General features: G+C 36.6%; 1 protein-coding gene across 2 annotated transcripts; it reads right to left on the reverse strand.

Annotated features, from left to right (window-relative positions):
* Positions 1–7,528: 7,528 nt before the first annotated feature.
* Positions 7,529–22,713, reverse strand: LOC124160941 (probable chitinase 10). Of its 2 annotated transcripts, none has more exons than XM_046537077.1 (10): positions 22,670–22,713; positions 20,301–20,358; positions 17,286–17,501; positions 11,923–12,020; positions 11,607–11,732; positions 10,785–10,906; positions 10,154–10,235; positions 8,872–9,060; positions 8,258–8,389; positions 7,529–7,906 (listed from the first exon to the last, which is right to left on the reverse strand). In XM_046537077.1, the coding sequence occupies exons 1-10, from the start codon at positions 22,670–22,672 to the stop codon at positions 7,763–7,765; spliced, it is 1,170 nt and encodes a 389-aa protein (XP_046393033.1). In that variant the 5' UTR covers positions 22,673–22,713; the 3' UTR covers positions 7,529–7,762. The 2 variants fall into 2 exon arrangements, with proteins under 2 accessions (XP_046393033.1, XP_046393032.1); XM_046537076.1 differs by lacking the exon at positions 22,670–22,713 and adding an exon at positions 21,750–21,899.
* Positions 22,714–24,053: the final 1,340 nt, after the last annotated feature.

A 24,053-nucleotide genomic window follows, 5' to 3' on the forward strand; every position in this document is an offset into this window, starting at 1 on the left:
TATTTTTGCAACAAAATATGCGTTCTAAAATACGCTAAAGACATTTTATTATTCTTTATTAATATTTTCAGCTTATTGTAGAAGATAAATGTTGTAGACATTGTAGTTTTCCCTAGATTGAGTTTCAAAGTTCATGAAGTTGACAAAACGGCTAATTTTACGGTGCGTGGAGCGCGGGATTTATTGCACTCGCGTGTCTACATTTTTGAATTTTACATAATACAAAAAGAAATGAGAATTAAGAATAAAATTTCCATTAAAATGACGTATTATTCATTATTATGGGGTGTACTGAAGTCCAGATATAAATTTGCAAAATACAGCGGCACATCATTTTGACGCCGACAGGAGAATCACTTTATGTGTTTTAAGGAAATGAGCTAAGTAATGAAGTAGGTACTGATGAAAACTCAATTTACTTACTCAAAACAGTTAAGTAAAATTATAAACAAATAAGTAATAAATGTCTTGATAAGTTGAGTAAAGATTTTCAGACAAACATTGTATTTAAAGAAGGAATTCATCCGTAAAAACAGCTTCATGTTCTCCATATTATGGACTTTCAGATATTATGTTCAACTGTTCACACATTATCGACGATGATTCCAGTGATAACCTTTAAGCCTTTCTATAATTTGACACCTAAAAACACGCGAATCTTTTTGGCGTGTTAATCGAAATATTTTAGTTGATGACCGTTTCAATCCCTCGTAATAATTAGAAAATGTCAATTTACTGCACTGAAGAGCGATTCCAAAGACGATGTTGTCACAGAATCCACATTAGATACTTTATTGCTCCAAATCGCAAAAATATAAATTGTTGATGATTTCACCCTTCAAGTTTCATATTTGTTCATAATACATGACTTTTTAAGTGTAAATAGACAAAGACATGGAATCGATATCGAATCTCATCGAGCTACTATTTTACTCGAATAAATTATTATAACCGCCCCTGCTATTATTTTCTATTTTGCTATCCATCTCCCACTTCTCGAGCATTTGGTAATGAAACCATGGAGTTCATGGAAGTTTGAATTCCTTGATTAACAAACACCTATGCGGAGGAAACTTATCTCTTGGTAAGTTTCACGTCAAGGAGCAATGGTTACACTAATTCACAGTGGCTTCTTAGAATTAGAATAAGGAATGACTATGATTGGAATAAACACGTGTCTATATCCGGGTTTTCGATCTCACTGCATAGTTTAACCCGGAGTCTTCTAACAAACAAACACGTTGCCGTGGCAAAATCATGTCATAGTGATCGCTATGTCCACAATGTGGCCTTAGAAACTAGCTTCGTTGGTGTTTATGTGCTTGGAAAGCGACAATTTAACTCTAGGACCACCGGAATAATCTATATTAACTTCGCATTTGTTGGCTATTATTTTCTCTTCAGAAATGGAAATAGTTCATTTCATCATTGGCGTTAAAGAGCGTAGAGATCGGGATATCGTTGTAAATGCCATCGACTAAAGGTTAAAGATTGGAAATCACAGTCACAAAAGCAGCGCCTTCAATTATAGTTCATTCGTACGGGTCGCAGGCACGATCGCTTCCATCCCGTTGCGGCCAGTAATAGCTAGTTTAAATGAGAAATTATATATCTTTTTACTGGTGTTTTTGCGTTGTGAGTGTAATTTTGTGTTTGTGTGGAGAAGAAACTCAAAAATCGACACTTAAGTTAGAGTGAAAAATTACAGGAAAATGATATTTTTCGGGATTAAAGCTTTCGATTTCATCATTAGTGTTTTTTTTTCGTTTTTATGCTTCGTTTTTGACTTATATTTTTCTTATTTACAGCGAAAAAGTAGTTAATGAGTTCATTGAACAGGATTTTTTATTATTCCTATGTTTTGAAATATACATGTTTGTACTACATATTTTGAGTTTTTGATTATTTTTTTGAAAACCTAGATTTGTAAAATTGGTGTAATAGGTAAATGACCTGAAAATAATTGTGTTATTTGTGAAATATGCATATGAAATAGGCTCATAAGTGTTATTTGCTAAGGAAAGGGATGTTTGGCCGGGACGCGGTGGTTGTAATCCCTTTCGATTGTCGGTAATGCCTAATCATCGGAGGTCTAGAATTTTTGATTGGATCCTCCTGTCGAAATTACACGAATCATATTCGTAGGACTCAAATAGGCGTATACATCGAAAGTCTGGCGTTGTCAGTGCAGTGTTTGGTTTTGTGTGAAAAAGAAACTTAAAACACAAGACAAAAAGCAGTTATAGGAGAATACAATTTTGCTCAGTTATAGTTCATAATGGCATATATTAATGTTTTGGACTTGTTTACGCTGTATCTTTTGATGTATTTTTTAAATTTACAGTAAATTTTTTTTACCCAGTTCAGTGTAAAATTTTATCGTACTTTTATTTTTCGTTGTAAGTTCATTAGTTTCATCTTGTACCACAGATTTTATAGCTTTTATTTTATTTTTATAATCTGAAATACAAATTTTATAAAAAGTGAACTGTTGAGGCAATCTAAGTGGTTGGCACTCTGATGATATTGCAGTCCCAGATGTGTGTCAGCAATACTGGAATGAAAATTATTTACGGGATCCTTTTGACGAAAATCCACTATTCATATTCGTGGGAATTTAATTGCCAGATGAAGTTAAGTTTGTCCAACATTTAACCATATTTTACTTGCTCGGTTTCAAATGTTTCTCTCCCATGTACATTGAGGAGATTCACCTCAGACCTTTAAACTGGTATAAGTGGCAGTCGTAGACCTTAGCTCTGAAGCTAAGACGTTTCCTCCTCGAATTGAAAACGCTCACAAATGATGTGATCGTCGATTATAAAGACATAATATGGAGGAAGATTCACATTCGATCGCCCTTTCTTTTTTGTGACGTATGACTTGATTAAAACTTGGAAAATCAGCCTGAAATTATCAGGATAGGTATTTGGTGTAGACCCTCTTCTATAATTTCTTGTATCTTAAAGCTTTCAATTTTACCCCATTATGGTATGGTATTTGGCTGAGGTGACCGATAGCTGAGATAATGTGCTCCATGAGGGAAGGGAACGGAAGGAATGGCGGAGAGAAACCCGGCGTCGGCATTAGCCTGCTCTTTACTAAAGGCGCCAAGGGGACCACGGCTTAACGTCCCATGCGACGGACTAAATGTTGAGCTTGAATTGTCCTCCACACAGCATCCAAGCAGGGATCGGCTAGTCTCTCAGTATTCTCTGCCACCACTTGGATTCGAACCCGAGCCCACGTGGTGGGAAGACAACACTCTAGCCACCGCATCAACCTAATCACCGTGCCCAATTATTTCCGCAGATAAAAATATCTTCTTCTTCTTCTTCTAAGTAGTCAACCCTTGGGTTGGTTTGCAGCAGTCATCCATCTCTGTCTGTCCTCCGCCAGCCTCTTCAGCTCCAGGTAGCTGTTGCAGCCACTGTCCTTCATTACTTGGGTAATGTAACTCAACCTCGGCCTCCCTCTGCCGCTCTTCCCCTCCACAGTGCCCTCTAAAACTGTCTTTACCAATCCATCATGTCTCAGTAAATGAACAACCCATTTATTTCTCCTTGCAGTTAGAATATTCCACAGGTCTGCTTTCACTCCCAGTCTGTCCAGTATTTCTTCATTCGTAACCCGGTCTACCCATGAAACTTTTAACATTCTACGGTAGCACCATAGTTCAAAAGCATCAATTCTTTTTTTCTCTGCTGCTCCTATCATCCAAGTTTCACTACCATAAAGCATTATGCTCCATACAAAAGTTTTGAGTAGATTCATCCTAATCTTGATACTCATGTTTTTTGAAACGTATATCTTTCTCTTCTTGTTGAAAGCTATTTTTGCCTGTTGTATTCTACTGCTAATTTCCCTTTTGCTTCTGGCATCCGTGGTGATCTTGCTTCCTAAATACGTGTATTCTTCTACCTTGTTCAGCTGTGTATTACCCAAGGTTATATGTGCTGGTATTCCTGTTTTGCCAAAATATCTATATTTAAGATAAAGATAGATGTTGACAAGGATATACTCGTATCCCTAGAATTACATGATGATAGATTACGCAAGTAGTAATTAAACATTACTAAATATACTCGGTCTCGTGTGAGTGAAGCGTCCCCTTAAGGCATGATATTCAAGATTCCGTGTACCATATGGGAACCTTGAACTTGGCACATTAAATTTTCCGTGGCCAACAAGTGATCATGGCGAGTGTAAAGCCTCTATTTCAGTCCGTGGTTAACAAGTAAATGGTGACATAATTGGAATAAATAATGATAGCTTAATTTTGCGGTTATTTGGATACTATGCTATTTGTATCTGTCAAATAATTACTTTCAAAATTTTATTATTGCTGATAATTGTTCGCCAAGAAAATTATGTTATCATCAAAAACATTTTTTTATTGTTTTGTTATTTTATTCTATCGCAGGGTTCGCCATTCATGTGTTTTTTGATACCTAAGGTTTGTTTGGTGGTTAATATTTTCAGGTTGTGATACTTACCCTTTTCCTCGACCAATCTTCAAATGTGTGTGACGTATGACCAGAATATAATAAGTACCTTTTAACTAATATTTTTCGCATAAGACTTCACAATCAAAAAAAATACACATAATGAAAATCCCTTAAAACGTTGGCGTATACTGAATTAATATTACAACCAGTTCAGTCAGAAAATAAGATAGAGGTGCAAAAATAATTCACCATGGCAACGGTCTGTGTCTTCCTCGGATGCTTACAATGGCACTATCCCAATACGGCCCGTGCGAGTGGACTCTATTAGCAATTGAGGCCGAATTGACGCACTCATCTCGCATCTGCGCTGGCCTCTTATCCCACTAATAGACCCATATTCAAGGCCGTAAGTCGCTTTGAAAAATTTACAGAGCTCAGGAATTGCATTCCTATGCTATCTTTGTTTACTTGAAGTAGTTGACAAGGGGTTGGTTTATAGGTATTCCTCATCGTTGACTTTTCCAAGCATCAATCCATCATGCTTTGTTTTCGGGTATTATTATTGGTTTCATCTCATTTGTAACAAAGGTTAATTTGAAATAAAGGTACGAAACTAGTTAAGAGCATCCTTATGTATTTAAATCTATATAGTAAATATTGCAACTTCCAGCTCTTCTAGTTTTACGTGAGTATGCATTTTCACTAATTCATTGCGCAATACATTTCGGCAAAGAATCCTATATATCATCAATATCTATACTATCCATTATAAAGATGGTCCGGATTTAGAATTTATGATTATCATCTATTGCCTCCCACTATAATTACTTCTAATAAAGGAAGATATATTTAACCGAATATATATTTAAGCCAATTTATGATGAAGTTATCAAAATTAAAATTTGTGGTTTATCTGCTATCCTTATTGTGGGAATTGTTTTTATTGTTAACTTAAGAGAAAATGGATAACTAAAATCATTCGCATTTTCCATGCGATTTCCCCATTTGGAGACTCATGCCGTTAGCAACAATTGATCTATATAGGAATGAAGTTGGTTTTCGACTTTTGCAATTGGAATTGCTGTTACGTGATTGTAAGGGAATGAGAAAACAATTGCAACATTGATGATAATTCGATGGATTATTGGTACCTGAATTACTTGGCAACGGTTTAATAATATGATTGAAGACTTGTAGACTGCCAATGTATTTAGGAAGAAATTCATGCATGAAAATTGCTTCATGTTATCTATATATTGGAATCTCTATTCCTATGCTCAATTGTCAATAAAAATATAAAATATGGTTCCAATGTCAGGGATCGCTTAAGCCTTTCCAATATTTTGGCACCTAAAATTCGCGGTTCTTTGGACTCATTTACCAAAATATTATAGTAGCGTATAGAACGTTTTCAGTTAGACGTAATGATTTAGGAAATAATAGGATACTGTACTCATTAACGACGGTGTAAGTGGCAGTAGACGCAGAGTTCACGTAGAATTCCATATTACTCTTGTTAAATAGCTATCGCAGAGGTACTATTTACCTCACTCTTTAAGTTTCCCATTTGGGCTCATTCTTTGACTTTTTAGATAAAATTGTGCATATGGCTATCTTATTTAGTGGATACAAAATCCTGTTGAGCCACCGTTTTAGTAGAATAAGTTTTTTAAACCACCGCTTCTATAATTTTCTATTTTTCGGTCTATGATATGTCTCTCACGAGTTTTGTTAGTGAAAATTAGGAGTTCGTATAATTGTCGTGGATGTTAATATACTTTGATTTGTATTTCGTTTTATTTTCGTGGAATGTCATATACTTCGATTTACATGTCGATGGCTAATTTCTAACAACACGTATATCAAAATTTGGCCGGTCTGATTTATGCAGCTAATACTGTAAATAAGCAATGAACTTCAAGCAAAAAACAACTTTTTTTTTGCAAATGTATGCTTCTATTTTAGTATTATGTAATTTGGTTTTTAATTTCAATTAAAATTATATACAATTAAAAAAATAGATGGTTTTTTTTCTCTCCTGAAAAGTTTCTATTTTTGAGAAACGTGTTGTTAGAACTTAGCCATCGATATGGTAGGTATTGTGACGGAAACTTTTTTTTCCAAGAGTAACATCAGGAGACAATGCTTGCATTTATTCACAGCAGCTACGTACAGAATGAGCGAATATTGGTTCCTGACCTTAATTCTAAAATCGATAACCAACCACCCTCTGTACCTTTCCTCGGCTCGTAAGAACACTGGTTGGTTGATTAAATTCATTGCTGCAGCTCAATGAATTAGTTTATTTTGAGTTAAACTTTTATTTCCGTCGGTCGAAAACTTAGATATCACGCTGAATAAGAAGAGTGTGAATGTGATTTGAAACCGGCGGAATTGTTATTTTCTCACCTCGTGTTACTTATAGAGCGGCATTTGGCACTTTACCCAAGCCACTTAAATTAATTACTGGCCTCAGTTGACCACAACTACACAGCTGCGTCGCGGTGTTTATTTATACTTCCTGTTCACCCAAGTATCTCCTCAATGATGCGCCTCTGCTGTACTCAGGGGCGGATTTAGGGAGGTGATGACAGGGTTCTTGACCTTCACCCCTCATATTTCATCAAACATTTTTCATTTTTATTGGTTAAACAGTTTTTGTATCCTTTTCATGGCGTAAATGGAGTGTATATGCAAATGCGTGGCTGCAAGTCCCAAACGTGAGATAAGCTTGAATTGTATTTATCGTAGTGCGTAGGACATAAAGTGCTTTAAGGACTTCAGACTCACCAGGATCGGGTGAGTAAGTTCCTCCGGTATCATAATTTAAAAATGGTTTCGACAAAACTTATTTTATTTGTAATTTTTTAATGTGAGTTCCACATTATTTTTCTGTTTTGTTATAATAAAAAAAATGTAACTGCGTAGACCATACATGATTATGGTGTGGTTTATGTGCAGGGACCAGATAAAATTCTCCTCAATCGAGGATTCATTTACGACTCTTCTTTCTGCAACTTCTCACTACCTCATAGCTACTGCAAACAAAACACCCATCGAGTAAAAAGTTTTCATGTATATAAGGTTGTTAATTTTATTGAAACAAAAATATTTTGTGACGTGCAATTAGTTTTTCAGAGTGAATTTGCCGGCCCCTCCCTTAGGGAGTTTTAATTGCTTACGTCCTTGTGTACCATTGAAATACACCGCACCACAGTCACCAATACGTGTGCCCAGAAAGTAGGGCTAGAGGATCTATTGAACGATTTGCATTATTTTTGTCATCGGAAACTTTATCGGCGTTTGACACTAGGCTATGGCTCTTCATGCAAGGCGTTGAAAGCTGCCCTAGTTATCGGGAAGGTCATTCCTTCCTCGTCGTAGAGGCCTTTGAAGTTCTCCATGTTGGAGTTCACTATCGCGATACCAGCCATATTATTTTTTAGAACGAAAGCAACCTGAAAACAGAAAAATCAGGAATTATGGACTACAAAAACAGCAACTAAGCGTTGCTAATCGTAACCAACTTATCATTGGTGTAACAGACTTAATTTTGTTGAATTTGGTTATAACCGCGTCTGGAGGAATGTTTTTTTCAATGCAATTGATGTTCAACTCCTCCTGGAGAGGAATAAGGAATTATGGACGTAAGAAAAAGATTTGATTGGGCAACTTAGAATTGGTAATTTTTACCAACCTGTCGTTGGTGTAACGGGCTTAATTTTGTTTGATTTTTTTATATCCATTCCCAGAGGAGTGTTTTTTTAATGAAATTTATGTTTAGCGTCACTTATTTAGCGGAGACTCACCTTCTGTCTGATGGATGTGTTGTCTTCGTAGGATGTCCACAAGAGAGAATTGCTGTCAGCGTGGAGCATGTTGGATTCCGGATCCTTGAATATAGCCCAGCCTTCAGTAGCATTGGCCATTTTCCGTATAAGCTGAAGTAAGAGAGTTAGCAGTGGTCAATATCGGGAAAAAAATAATATTGGTAACTGACGGGTCGTATCACATACAGTGGGGAGTCAAACTATGGAATTGTGTAATTTTTAGCAGCTAATCTAAATTATACAGTTTTTAAATTCGTGCAAAAATCCACATTTCCCTTCAAAACTATATCTTTATAAGTCCCTAGTGGCTTATTTTAGATATAAATATTATTTCTTGTTGCGAACTCCAATAATCTTTGTACATGAATAGTGAAATAGGATTTGATTTTTCAAATTTTCAATACTAAAATTTATAGATGTTATTTGAAGATGCTAGGTTTCGCTAAGTGCGCGTAGTGAAGGAGAGATGGCACCTCTGTCTCTTATTTGGATCCCAAGTGTTGCAGGTCCCACCTTTTACGAAGCCGCTCGAAACATTCCGAGCTTGAACGACTGGGACAGTCCCAAAGATGTTTGAAAAGGATAATAATCACCTCTGAGCTGTAGAGAAGCGAATTTGTCTGCGGCGCGTGGATTCCTTCGTCTCCGCTTTCGCAGTATTCGACGTTAACGTCTCGCTGGTTACGATCGCACAGCTTCACCGTGACAGAAAAGGCTGGGATGGCCACCACAAGCTTTTCCATCGGGATACCGGCATCTCTATATCCGTTCACGACCCTTTCCTAAAAATTTAAATAAGATATTATTTCCTTTTTTAGAATTACAATATAATTCTTATAGCGCCCAGCATTGATTTTTTTTAATTCAACCGATTCAGGAATGGCATAGAGGAAGTTCTACTTGTTGAAATGAAAGGTAGGTGCACTTTTCCGCCATGATTTAATGCGTGCGAAGCGTTTCGGCTCACAGAGCAAGCATCTAGCGCTAGACCCCGTCTTTAACCGGAGCCTAGAGGGTACTAGAGCTATCATCTGGTACAAGATGATGGCTCTGTGAGCCGAAAGGCGTAATACGCATTAAAGTATTGTGGAACATTGCAACCACCTTTCATTTCAATTGCTTCATTAGCAAACATATTGTTTGTACGTGGAGCATTAATTTAGTTAACTATATTCCCGCACGAATTTAAAATATTAAACAAGGTTTACATTTAGACACTGGGATAGGTATTCCCTGGGAGTAATTTAGAATTAATCCGGCCATTGCAGCTCTAGGGGTCATTGGCACGAGCATGCCTTAGCATCGCAACAAGGTTTTATCCCAAGGGAAAGGTGTGTGGGAATAATTGTTGAAAAATTAATGTCTCAAAAGAGTAAAAAAAAAAAAATGTTTTGCAAAGAGAATCAACGTTTGGCGAATTATCTGGGTAAACCAAAGGCATGGTATTTGGCATTTAGTACTTTCCATTAACATCTTAATTTATACTGTGAGTTAGGTAAGATTCATATGATTATTTCTTTAGAATGTCATGATTGTTAGAGAATGTTTCTGCTATGACCTACGAACCCTTTAGTCCTTCTAGGAACAATGTTTTCTCGCCCATTCTGGACAAATTTCGTACGGTGAAATCTAAAATAGAATTATAAAGTAACTTTGATAGTACCTGTACGAGTTAAGGTACTCGAAGTAATATGTAACGTGGAGCCCGCAAGGAAAAATAATATATTCCTAGCGAAAATGCGTTGAAGTTGCGAGTACGTTATTTTATGGGAGCAAAAATGTTATATCTACCATACAACGAGCTAAAACAACGGTTCAAAATGCGATCACGCATTCCCGCATTGATTTCTGTTGAGATTAAAAAGAGGTACGTACCAAATTCCTCGGTGAAGACATTATTACCGTGTACCTTGTGGGAAGAGTCCAATACGTGGCCACCACGATAAGGTCGAAATAACTGAAAGAGAAAATAATTCCATATAATTAATGCGGCCATATTTTATAATCGTCATCTCATTTTATATGTATGGTTTTTCCGCGTAATTTTTAGACACAAATTTAATCCTAATGTCGCCGTCAAATCTATTATTTCTTTAACTTGATCACTATATTATTGACGAAGGGGCACTCATCGTCTGCAAGTTAGTCACGGTTCTGCCTAGTATTGAATTTCATTGCAGATAATAATTGAGTCACCCTGGTATTTTTTAACTGCTACGCTGCTTTGTTTAGTATTTCTTACTTACCCATTTTTTGCATAGCAATATTGGAGGCTTATGAAAAACACAACGACCAAATTTTCCTAATGCCATTTTACTGCTCGTCAGAAGTTTGAGCTGAATCGCATTTCACTTATAGATATGCTATGCTATCTATGCCGTAAATTCATTCTGTGTAGATGGCAAGGACTTATTTCGCGTAGAGAACTAACCTTACGAATTAAATCAAATTCCAAGTTGAAATTCAGGTTGAGTGCTTTACTTTCAGGTTCAGCATAACAACTTACCTGGACATAGCCGCTGTCAGATCCGTTTGATGTGGTCGTTCTCTTGGCATGAGTATGGTGATAAGCTTGAGCCCATTTTTTTGAAATTCCTCGTTGATGATTGGAAGTAAGTTTTCCGACGCCTGATTAGAAAAGAGAAACATTTTAGGCAAATTTTTAAGTATCTGTTTGACATGAATCTGCATTGTATTCTAAAAAGTCACACGGGAGTCACAATTGTGACAAAACTCGAAAGACATGGAATATGTGCTTGTAAATTTATTGAATATGATCCTTTCCATATCCTCTTTCGCAAATACATACCCTCAAACCTTGCAGATCCCATCCTAAAAACGTCAATCAGATGATTTTCCATAGCAATTAATGTTTATTTTTATCATGCCAGGCAACTTAATATTAAGAGCCTACTACTATTAAAAATGGTTACACTTATAACATTTTTTATATTACATAAACATTTAAACTTATTTAAAATAAATATTATTTTGGAGTATGAAAAATTGTAGAAGTGTCTGGTTATGTTATGTATATAGTTATGATAGATCAACGCAAGTAAAAAACTTGTGCGGAAGTTTTTTACTTGCGGTGCGGAAGTGCGGAAGAAGGAGGAAAAAAGCATTAGCTTTGACTGGGATTCGAGCGTGGATTCCCCGACTCCCCGTCCGCAATTTACCCAGTGGGTGACTAGGTTCTAGGAAGTTAGGTAGCCCCTCGGATAGTATGTTAAATCATGGACCAGTGGTTAATTACATAGAATCGTTTTTTTTCTGAAATTATATTTTGTATTATAAGAATGATACAAACGCAAGTTTTAGTACACACCTCAGTGTCAGGGTCCTCTTCGTGATACGAAGATATCCTGATGCTCATGCCATCGAATCCGTGTTGCTGGATGAAGTGGACCGCGGTCTTGGCAAATTTTGTCATGGCTGAGCGGTCGCCGGCTTTCTAGTTGGGAATGAGATTGTAGAAAGGGTTAAAAAAAACTAATAGCCGTACGAACTCATAAGTAATAATCATTCGTCTAGGGAATATTAAATTTGTTGTTGACAAGATTGCTTCGTGAATAAAAATCCGACAGTAGCTTAAGTTAGGCAATTTCAGGGGAAAATTGACTTGTCGATAAATCTTTCCTTACCACATTTCTGTATAGCTCTCCCTCACTGTCGTGCAAATCTAGGAACACCTCCAGTCCGGGTTTCCGCTCCTTTAGTGCCACCGTGCGGTTAATAATGCCTGAGGAGTTCATAAAATGTTGGGAATCAACGTAATTTAAACTAAACTTCTAAAAACCCTTGGTACTACTTAAGTAGTACCATGCTAAAATCAAACTTCATACTCTTCAAGTGCTGAAAATGGCTTAGCTATGTGCACTATTACATTGTACGAGTTACAAATTCGCTATTTGCCAGGTGGTAACAGTTTATATAAAATATAAAAATATAGTAAAAGAAAAATACATCACCAAATTGAAACTAGATAGTGAATATTTAAAATAGATATTCATTTTCCGATATAAAGCCTTAATATGCCTTTTCCAATGCTACATGCAAAATATGCTATTTCCAATATAAAGCCCATGTAATATTAGCACTGTGCTGACATGACAAAACGATTTCGTTTTCTTCCACGGATAATTTTTTTTGGTACAACATGTTTCAACATGCTCTACCAAGAAAATAAATCCGTGGAAGAAAACTAAGTCGTTTTGTCATTTGTGAACTTCAAATTCCACAAAGTTGAGCCGGAAACCATTGAAACTTTGTGCTTATTCGCATTATTTTTTATTGTGCAAACATTTCAAATGAGTTTTTATCTATTATCTTTATATCATCTTTATTTATCATAATCTCTAAAATTGAAATCGATTGATTAGGCTTTCATCTTGTGAAAATTAATGCTGAGTGAATAAAAACAAGCTCTGTAATTATTTACAGACATTTTTAATGGTACGACGCATTTCGATGCCGAGGCGTCATTATCGAGTAAAAGGTAATGTATATTTTCCGGCATATTACTTTGTACTCGAGAATGACATCTCAGCGTCGGAACGTGTCGTACTATTATGAAAAAAAATTTTGCGAAAATTTCGAAATTATTTTTATTCATTCATCCCTAAAATTGATATGATAAAGAAATGCATAAAATCATAGAAATGATCCAGAGAGTGGGAAAGGTTAAATAAAACAGAACATTAAAAATGTTATTAAATCCATAGAACACAGAATTACCCGAAGATGCCCGAACGGATGAAACCAGTCTTAAGCCTAAACCACACGATCATTTGTTTCGTCCCTCTTATTGTTAGTGATAACTCGAGCGATCGCTTTTCGCTACCGGAAAATGATAGCTCGAGTGATCATTTTTCTGAGCCACACGGCCCCTCCCGCCGCGCCGCACAGTGGTCCCAAATCGAAAAAAACTGGCCAAAAGTCATTTTTTCGACTTTTTACGAGGAGGTTTTGAATTATGTATTCGGATTCTAAAGGATATCGCCTATAATATTACGTACCTGATAGGTCTGTGTGATTATATTTTGACCTGTGTAACCCGTCAAACATGGGCATGTTCAGCCTAAAACGCCCGAGGCGTAGTAATAGTCGATTTTAGGGTAATTCAACTTAATAAATGACTATTTTAATTTCATGGGATTCATTTGTCAATTTTAATAAGGTAAGTTTGCATATTTGTTAACAATATTATAGTATTTTTTGTTCGTTTCAGAGTTTATTATAACAATATTTAATTATTTATAATGTAAGCTATTTTTGGGCCTATTTCTAGTCAAATGTGTCGATATAGTTTTTTGCCCCTCCGTGCCCCTCGAAGATTCCTATGCTGAATCCTTAGGAAGAGTATGTACAACAAGATGGAGAAAAAAAATCTTGCCTATACTTGTCTATCCGACATCTAGAGGGTTTTAAGTTGAGCGGTGCACCGCTCCGCTGAGGGCGGCTGGCCGGCGGACGGCGGGAGACAGTGGCATTATCGCTCAAATATTCCTGTATCGGTGGTCAAACTTGCATGGTATATACTTAGCATAATTCTACATCTTGTGCGATTACATAAATGGAGTGCTTCACGCCTATCGTATGCACACTTCTCGTTTATGCACTCACCTTCAAATATTCATGAAACCAATGAGGGCCGGTTTTCATGCTCTTAATGAGAAACATTATGAGTGATCAAAAGCGACTACTTACGTCCTTATGCGAGAACCTTACAGTAACCACAAGATGCTTTTCTCTGCAAAACTTTCATCATATTTTTAGAGAGAAGAGATCCCTTACATGCTGTACAGCGTTGTCAGCACGTTATTCCGAAATAAGGTATTGGCGCTAAGGGAAATAAATGCTCCCTAATGCCTAGAATTGTTCACAGAATCATTTCAACAGCCCATAGACGTAGATAGGATTGAATTCGGAGGGAAAAATTCGTCTAAACCCACCAATGGAGCGTGAATCTTGCAAGTGCATTTTTTTAATAATAATGGAATGAGGATGACGGCCTCCCTCACCAGAGCCATTGCATGGATGTGGTGGATATTTCCCACTCAGTTTTACTTAATGACTTTCTTAGTGAAAAAGTGCTGTGCTCCGAACTGTGTTAACACGGCAAACCCGAGAAACTTCTTCTGTCCAGATAATTAAAACACTTGGTTTGCCAATGTTTGGCATTTAAATATCAGGATACACCGGAAACTCAGAGGCAAGTCTATATAAGCTTGTATATCTTTTATTCATTGTCAACTCATAATTTCCGGTTTATTATTGGTTAAAAAGAGACAACTTTTAGAAATCATATTCATCGTTACAGCCGTAAATACTCGTGTTAAATTTGAATTATGGGTGCCGCAAATTTTTTCGTACCTTGCGGTGTACAATAAAAATACAGAGAGAAAAGAATATTAATATGCGAAGATTTAGGAATATGTCGTGGAATATTTGAAAACAAGATTTCGACTGAAAGAAATCAAGCATGCATTAATATTCGGACGCTTTTTGTGATAAGAATGTTTTCTCGAAACACCTGAGAAAGTGGAATCAAAGCTCGAGGACAGATGAGCATATCAAAGAGATGTTCAAAAGCAGGTTGCAGAAGGAAATGAAATTCCCTCCAGAAGCATATCAATATCTCCCTCTCGTATCTAGTGAGTGCGAATGATTACCGCGTATGCACAGTCGGCGAATATATGCGGTGTATAAAAATAATCACTCATTAATCTCAATCATCATATTTTTAAAAGTGAAGTTTAAATTCAGGATTTCGTTTCAGGCAAGATGAAATTACGTGTAAATATAAAATTATAATAAGTAAGAAATATTGGACCCGTTTCCATAGTTTTGAAAAATCTACGAATAAATGATTTATGTGTATGAAATGTAATTATTAATGTGATTTGTAATTTTCACGACAGGTATCGATGAAAGATTTATTCATAGACTTTCAGTGGTATTGAAATCTCTGTCCTGCGGCTATGAGATAAATAATGGAGCCTTCAGCCAGTATTGCATTGAAATAGCTGAGCTGTGCATCAATTATGGTTGGCATAATATTCTGCTCATGGTACATAAAGTGTTGATACATGGAACAGCAATTTCCAAAGAATCCTTTCTTACAATTGAAGTTTTAACGGAGGAAGCATTGGAAATCAGGAACATAGACTTGAGGAAATTCCGCGAGCATTGTACAAGAAAATACCCAAGAATGTTAAATTATGAAGATCTCTTTCGAAGACTCCTTTAAATATCTGAATAATATATATTTTAATTACATCAGGAGTTACAAAAAAACGAGGTCAGCCCATCAGGTGAGGTGAAAATTTGCTAATTTTAAGTGATTCGCAGAGCGACAATGAGTCCGATGGGGTGACATCGGACGACGATTCTTTTAAAATTTGTTCTTTGTGATACATGAAAGCGATTTTATTGCAATTCGAATATTTATTTCCTCAATGTTCTTAATATCAGTCATTTTATTTCATCTAATGTGACTTATCAAATACAAGGAAGCCAAAAATGAGTGAGTGTGCGTATTTTTCAGATTTTGGTATCTCACCGACTATGCTGATGGTCGCGGGTTCGAATCTCACCAATTTCATGTCGTAAATTCTATAATGGGTTTTAACAACAATTTATACATCTTTTACCTGAAAATTATACTATTTTAAGCTCTCCATGAACACCAAGTTATCGCCAATCGCAATGACATCTATATCGAGATTTTCTAAAAATTGTTTAAATAATAACAGCTCAAAAAATGCTAAAATGAAGAGACATCGTAAATATAATGCCAAAATCAGATTCAGACGATCAAAATCAGTTGGAGACACCACCTTTTGTTGCTGTTTTAGCTAAAATTACGACGATATTAATTTTGGCCAGCTTTTTTCGATTTGGGACCACTGTGCGCCGCCGCTTTCTATATCACAGCACTATGTCGTTCATACGATAGTCAATCGTTACCCTGCAATAGCTCCATACGTGAATGCGTTCTGATTGGCTGATATGGGGTTTCAGCGACGGTAAAACAACCAGGCGAGTGATAAAAAAAAAGTGATGGCAATTCTCATCATGGAGTGATCGCGCGCGACGATCATTTCCGAATTGGTCACTCGATTGATCGCTGGAGTGATCACTCGAAAATGACGAAAATAAATGATCGTGTCATTCAGGCTTTACCGATGAAAAGTTGTTTCAAAGCTCCGCATGAAACAAGTGGCTTTGTGCGCAGTCAGGTGAACGGATGAAAATTTCTCTGAACCAAGGATGAAGTTCGCCATGAAAAAATTAATATTAGAAATATTTTTTATATTACATATTTTTCGGTGAACTGCATCATCGTTGTTTATAAAATGTTTTTGTGGCATGTTCATGGGTTTTTAACTTGTTCCGATATTATCGGGAAGAAAACGAACCTCGAAGTTTTCCCTGACTTAATAGAAACTGTGATTTTATATTGTAAGATTTTTTTAAATTCCACAAGGGGTATATAAGTATTAGCATTCTATCAAGTCTAATTTGTTTTAGGATAAAATATTTCATTTGTTGAAATTGCATCACAGTAGATGGGAGATACCAAGGAAAGTTTTCGTACAGACCTTAACGTCTAGACCCTCGTGGTAACCAGAAGATATCCGGAATCTCTACTGAAGTAGATTTAATTTTGAAACGGACAATAGCTTTGTTGGTCGACCTCTTCGCTATAAACTCCTACGTCTTAAATCGTTACATTAAGGGCCGGGATAATAATGTCTGGTTAGCGCTCACAATAATATGATACGACTTCCCACATTACCTGCCGGTGGCTGAGATTTATGTTTAACTTGAAGTCTAATCTCATATGGAATCCAACCAGAAGTTTCTGCCAACGCCAGTCAAAGCTGAAAGCTGCATATTCATATTGTGAAGACCAACCAGACATTATAAAACCGGATATAAATCGTTAAATATCTCACATCGTTACATATAAAATTATTGCATTGGATGCATGTGTTCGTACCTAGGCCGCCATTCTCTAGGAAGTCTAAGCTCTTATTTTTCGGCTCGATTTCCAGGTCCATGGTGATCTCAACACGTGAGTAAACCACGTGCGTGCAGATGGAGAGGTCCAGGTCCTCAGGGACGAAGCGTGACTCTTCGTGCTCCTGCAGGGCAGCGCTAGCGTCCAAGAAGCACATCATATGCTTGGCGCTATTACTTCCATCACCTTCGGAGACTGAAACCAATTTTTTACTTGATGAGAAGAGAGCTATCCATTTGGGGAGGATGGTACGATGAACAAGGTATATTTAATTTTGACTAAATTGTAGAGTAAGTTCCAGCTCCCGTCTTCGGATTCAATTGTCTTTATTCATTTCTAAATAGATAATCAGATATCTCGAGAAGAAACTGATATCGGGTAACTCTAATTTTGCGATTTAGTTAGATGTGGTGCATGATAATCCATTTTTAACTTTTCATCGTCCACTTCGAGAACGTCACCGAATGGAAAGGCGTGCAATGCATTTAAATCAATCTGAAATTCGCCCTAAACAGTCGTCCACTATAAATGAGTCGAAGCGGTATTATACTAAAAAAACAAGCATAAATTTAATCATCAAGGAAGCCTCTGTAACAGTCACACTAAGTTCTTACAAATGAACCGTAAACTTGGGTACCTTTTGCCCTGAGACGTAAAAAGATTCATAGTTTTGTATTTTGACATTTGCATTGAGTTATCCACTTAGTCCTTGCATCAGTCGACAGGCAGCAGAATACTCTTCGCTCTTAAATTAGTTTGGGCTTAAGTTGCATAGAGTAGTAGGTATTTTTTACATTAACCGCTTGTATTATAAGTTGCGTACTTCGCAATGTAATATGATTTTTCCTAACAGAAATGTTTTTTTATTTTTCATTGAAACCAGAATAAAATATATTTACAGTTAGAATAAAGGAACACTTGAAAAAAAGTGTGCTAAGAGATATTTTGTGTTGGTGTCTTAGATTCAACTCTTGGTTTAGAAATAGCTTTGTATGCTTTTATTGGATTGGGCCAGAGTTGCCCCAATTCAAGATGACTTCGGTCCAAATAAAATAAATCCTGGTTTTTGAAATAGTTCTGATTCAGAGATTGAGAAATAGTCTTTGAATTAAGGTACATGATCTGTCAACAATTTTAACCACTTAATTGTTGATTAACTTTAAAATTATATAAGTTTATTTGTTTCCAAGAAATCATGAAAAGCTGGGCCTAATATATCCCAGTTGACGGTACTTCAGTTACAGACGGCCATAAAAATAGGTTCTCTACGTATACCTTGTTGCAGTATTTTCTAGGATGTGAACTTTTTATTCTTGATATAAATAACATGTTCACCCTTTCAGTCATAACTTCCGTCTAAATGGACGCGAACTTAAGGGGATTTTAACCTTCCAATATGTGTGCACCGTCCATAATTATGGACAAAGGTAACAAAAGATTTTACCTGATATATAGCCAAACCTTATAGTATAAGTGTTTATGAGACCGAAATCAAATTTAAATAGGAAAATAATAACATTCATCAAAATGGAGAAAATATATGTGGGGTTGAGAAGCCAAGGGGTACAAGTAATTTTTTTCTCAACAGAGTTAGGTTAAGTTGATTGTTAGAAGTAATACACAAAAACTTTGTTGCCAAGGGATACGAGTGAGTCTCTGTTCAGTGCTGACATCGAGTGTAAAATCAAATGCACTATCAAACATTTAATTGATCTCGTTTGTATTCAATACCTAATTTCTATACCTAACTTACTGTGGAAAAAATAAATAACTTGTCCCCCATCTAACCCACTTATATGTGACTGAAAGGCTGGAACATAGCTATTATTGAAGTATAATTGCGATCAAGGTGTTTTTTCGCGGAAATATTCTCTGATGACCTCGGCCTGTCTCCCCTCCCAAATTGGATATTCCTCTTCACGCCACCCATTTTCATCCTACCAGAGAATAACTATCTCTTCCCTCCCCTCCATTGCTTCCATGGGGAGAATTATTCACGAAAAAGGGATTACAGTACAACTTGGTTATTACGTCAATTAAGGGTCCACACTATTATTAGCGCAATATCAGAGCGACACTATAATAAAGTGTTATTTAACTATATAAGTCTCGGCCTCTGGGCGCTCCTCCGCGTTGAGTTGTCCATAGGTGACGGCAGTTTCTCCAGCCATCCTGCTGACGTCTTCAGGTCAGGTTTTCATGTCACTTCTTACCTGAGGACGCCAGCATGATGGCTGGAGAAAATGTCGTCACCTACGAACTACTGAACGCGGAGGAACGCCCGGAAGCCGAAACTCATACGAAGAAACGCCGCCGAAACCGCTGATCAAACTTGGTTATTTAACTAATTACACAGTAACAACGAAGAAATAAAAATTTATGATTTTTCATGAAACACATACTCAAATGAGATTATTGGTGTAAATACGACAACAAATTATGATCAATAGGGTTGTTATATTCAAATGTTATGTAAAAATTTCATCAAAATTAAGTGTTTTTGTGCAACTAGTATGATATAATGTTTAAGTAAAGACACAGTATGATAGTAAAAATTCAAAGATTTCATGCACCTTTAAATGAAGTCCTACTGCCGAAAGAAATCTGTAATTTTCTTTTGGATATTTCTCTCAGAAAAGTAGATTTTTTTGGTAATTTTGTGGAAATGCTGAGTTGCTTCAAGTGTGGCTGCACTATGTCGCGAACGTCGCACATTTTACTTAGGTTACTTAAGGTTACTTTTTTGCTTGTATCCGGATTGACGTTTTACAAGAGGTTTTGGAAAATATTGACGATAAATCCCAGGTTTTATCAATGCTTACTCTTTAAGTCTGGTGGGACTTTGGAACGATTGACGTTATAACCGTGTTGACGTTACGGCCGAGGCCGTATTAACCAAGTCGCACTATATACTCGTATTTCCCGAAGACTGACCTACCCGCTCCATACTCTCATCCTTACCCCAAGGTGACACCCTACAGATATAGTACATACCGCTCACATGGAGAATCAGGAAGATTAGGGTAAGGTACTGGAAGTAGGATTTCATCATCTGTGGAAAGAGACAAAAGCAATTGATTGATTTCTTTGAAGTTCTATTAGGTATCATCTTAATTTTTAGTGTTACAGTCTCATGCATGAACCTAGTTGCGAGAGTGTAAGGAGTCAGTGGTGGCCATAACAGGAAAAAACAGAATTTTTGCTTAAAAATTGATTGTCTACCATAAAATAGCTTCAATGAATCACAGTTTACTAAGGAAACAATTCATCAGATGCTACATAAGGAGCATTTTCCTTTCCTGGAGCGAGGTATGAACGTTGACAGCAGCAGAAAAATCGGGAGCTCTGCGAAGAATAATGAAGATAGAAAGTACATACGTGATGAGGAAATGCTAAAAGAAGTGGGTGAAAGGAGAGGTATCGTAAAAACCCCGAAAACGAAGGCGGGACAACTTTATCGACCACATGGTGATCTGATGAAGAAAATCGTCGAAGGATCGGAAGAAAACCAAATGAGGAAATGCCAATGAGTTTTAAGAGAAAAGTTCTTTGGGGCATAATAGAGAAGAAATGCGTTAGTATTATAAGTTTTGTAGATCACGTGATCATTTTCTTTCTGGAAAAGTGATCGCTCTAGTGATCATTTTTCTGAATCACACGGTCCCTCCCGCCATCGTCTTTCGCATCACTTCTAATATCACAACTCGTTGTCATAGGACCCGCAGCACGAAATTATATAGCGTGTTTGTTTATCTATGCCGTTCCCACGATTGTCAAACGTTGCGCTGCAATCGCTTTATACGGGAATGTGTTCTATTGGCTGATATGGGGTTTTAGCGACGGAAAAAGCGACCGAACTAGTGATGAAAAAAGTGATGGGAATTCTCATCACGATCGTGATCGCGAAAAACAATTGCCGGCGACGATCATTTTCGAATGAATACTGCAGTGATCGCGATAGTGATCACTCGGAAATAATGGATAAAATGATCGTGCGATTCAGGCTTAAGATAGTCGAGTGGAGAGCTAAATGAAACCAATCTTCAAATTGCCTACTTATGATAATAACGAGTACGATAACAATTTATTCGTTTAGATCGGTAATTCAAAATCGATGGTACGCGTACTCCTTATGGGTACATGACGAACCCGTCGGGGGTAGGCCGAAAATAATCGGTAAAGGCGGACGCCTGGAACTATGTATGTCTTAAGTAGGAAATAGGTATGCATATCATATGGGGTATTTGAAATGAATTTTATATTTATCAAATTATTAATCAGAAAAAGTGTCACCAACCCATGCATTAATATGCAATAAAATGTGCATACTACATTTTTGGGAGTACAATATTAGTTATAATGCATAGATGGGTACTTGAGGAAAAAAACCAGGTTGGGAACCGCAGGTTTAGATAATAGTGGAATTGGTGTTAGGAATCTTACCTTAAGGAACTTTCCCGCTTTCTCCATAGGTTTTTACTCTGCGACTGCAATAGTGAGACTCATTTAAGCGCAAAGCATGAAATATTCATGTGTAGTTGCTCCACTTTTCTTAGACTTAATTTCCTGCGATATTGCTCTTCACCCTATCTGGAGAGAGGATTCTCCTTTGACCTTTTCGCCTCCACTGCTGTTGTTTACTGCAGTTATCACTGAGATGCAGTTAAATCTATTTCAAGAGTCACTGCATTATGTGATAGTGAAATATTTCAAGCTGAAGTAGGTCTTCATTACGCCAATAGTTTTAACCACGAATATTACAAAAGAGGATCACGAAGTCGGGCTCGAAATGTTTTGTCAACCATCGCGTATTTAAATGGGTTTAATGCTGTTTTACACGGAGCACGGAATTGCACAGGTAGGAAGTGCATTAATTATTAAAATTGCGTGGAATTGTGCGAATCAATGAACGAAGTTAGAACGGGCTATTTTGCCATCTCACATCCACGCATTCTCGCATGTGTTCTGGCAATTCACCGCTTTGCACGACGCAATTTTTACTGCGCCTTCGTACACTCGTCAGATTGTTTATTGTAAAAAAAATCTCTATCGTAAAATTTATTGTATATCATTGTATTTTATATTGTTCTCATGTTTTCTTTCATAGCCCTGGTGATAGTTCAAAATAAACAGAAACAATGGCAGAAACTATTTTTGCATCACATACATTGACCTATACTCCGAAAACTTTTTTTTACCATGAATTAAACGAGTTCAAGATAAGAAGGGCTAAAATTAATTAAATGACTCCACAATCATAAGAAATGCACGTAATGAAAATCCCTTGGTACGTTGGCGTATATTGAATTAATTTTACAACCAATTCAGTTAGAAATTAAGATAGAGGAGCATAAATAACTCACCATGGAAATAGTCTGTGTCTTCCTCGGATGCTCACACTGGCACTATCCGAATACGACTCGTGGGAGTGGACTCTATTAGCAATTGAGGCCGAATTGACGCACTCATCTCGGATCTTAACTGACCTCGTAGCCAACTCATAGACCCATATTCAAGGCCATAAGTCGCTTTGAAAATTTACAAAGCTCAGCAATCGCATTCCTTTGCTGTCTTTGTTAACTTCGAGTAGTTGACAAGGGGTTAGTTTATAGTAATTCACACCGTTGACTTGTTCAACAATCTAACCATCATGCTTTGCTTTCGGATATTATTATTGGTTTCATCTCATTTGTAGTAAAGTTTAATTTGAATGTGTATGAAACTAGTTACAAAAATCCTTATTATTTACAGCTATACAATAAATATAGCACCTTCCTGCTCTTCTAGTTTTACGTGCGTATGAATTTTCACTAAATCATTGCGATATACATTTTGGCAAAGAATCCTATATATCATCAATGTCTATACTAACCATAATAAAGATGGTCTGGATTTAGACCATATGATATTCATTCATATGCCTTCCATTCTGATTAGTTCTAATAAAGTGAGATATATTTTATCCAAGAAAAATTAAAGCCAACTTATGATGAATTTGTCAAACTTAAAATGTGTGGTTTATTCGCAATGCTTATTGTGGGGATTGTTTTTATTGTTAACTTACGATATAGTGGAAAATTATACAATATATTTGTAGATTATCCAGGCGATTTCCCCATATGGCGACTCCAGCCGTTAACAACAATTGATCAATATAGGTATGAAGTTGGTTTTCGACTTTTGCCATTGGAATTGCTGTTACGTGATTGTTAGGTAATGAGAAAACAAATCCTACATTGATGATAATTCGATGGATTATTGGTACCTGAATTACTTGGTCACGGTTTAACAATGTGACTGAAGACTTATAGACCAATTTATTTAGGAAGAAATTCATCCATAAAAATTGCTTCACGTTCCCTATATTTTGGAACCTCTATTCCTATGCTCAATTGTCAATACAAATATTAAATATGGTTCTAATGGCAGGGATCGTTTTATCCTTTCCAATATTTTGGCACGAAAAATTCGTGGTTCTTTGGACCCAAAATATTATAGTAGCGTATAGAACGTTTTCAGTTAGATGTAATGATTTAAGAAATTATAAGATACTGTACTCATTAGCGATGGTGTAAGTGGCAGTAAACGCAGAGTTCTCGTAGAATTCCATATTACTCTTGTTAAATAGCTATCGAAGAGCTACTATTTACCTCACTCTTTAAGTTTCCCATTCGGGCTCATTCTTTGACTTTTTCGGTAAAAATATACATAGACTGTATTTTATTGAGCATCATCGCGGCTGCACCT

The sequence above is a fragment of the Ischnura elegans genome, chromosome 6, assembly GCF_921293095.1.
Source record: "Ischnura elegans chromosome 6, ioIscEleg1.1, whole genome shotgun sequence".
Classification (NCBI taxonomy): domain Eukaryota; kingdom Metazoa; phylum Arthropoda; class Insecta; order Odonata; family Coenagrionidae; genus Ischnura; species Ischnura elegans.

Excerpts from the sequence above, each read along its gene's own strand:
- LOC124160941 (XM_046537076.1), bottom strand. The coding sequence starts at position 21,776 with ATGGAGAAAGCGGGAAAGTTCCTTAAG. Across the intron at positions 11,733-11,922 it reads GAGAGCTATACAGAAATGTG|AAAGCCGGCGACCGCTCAGC; the intron begins GTAAGGAAAGAT and ends ATTCCCAACTAG. Across the intron at positions 10,907-11,606 it reads AAGAGGACCCTGACACTGAG|GCGTCGGAAAACTTACTTCC; the intron begins GTGTGTACTAAA and ends TTTTCTAATCAG.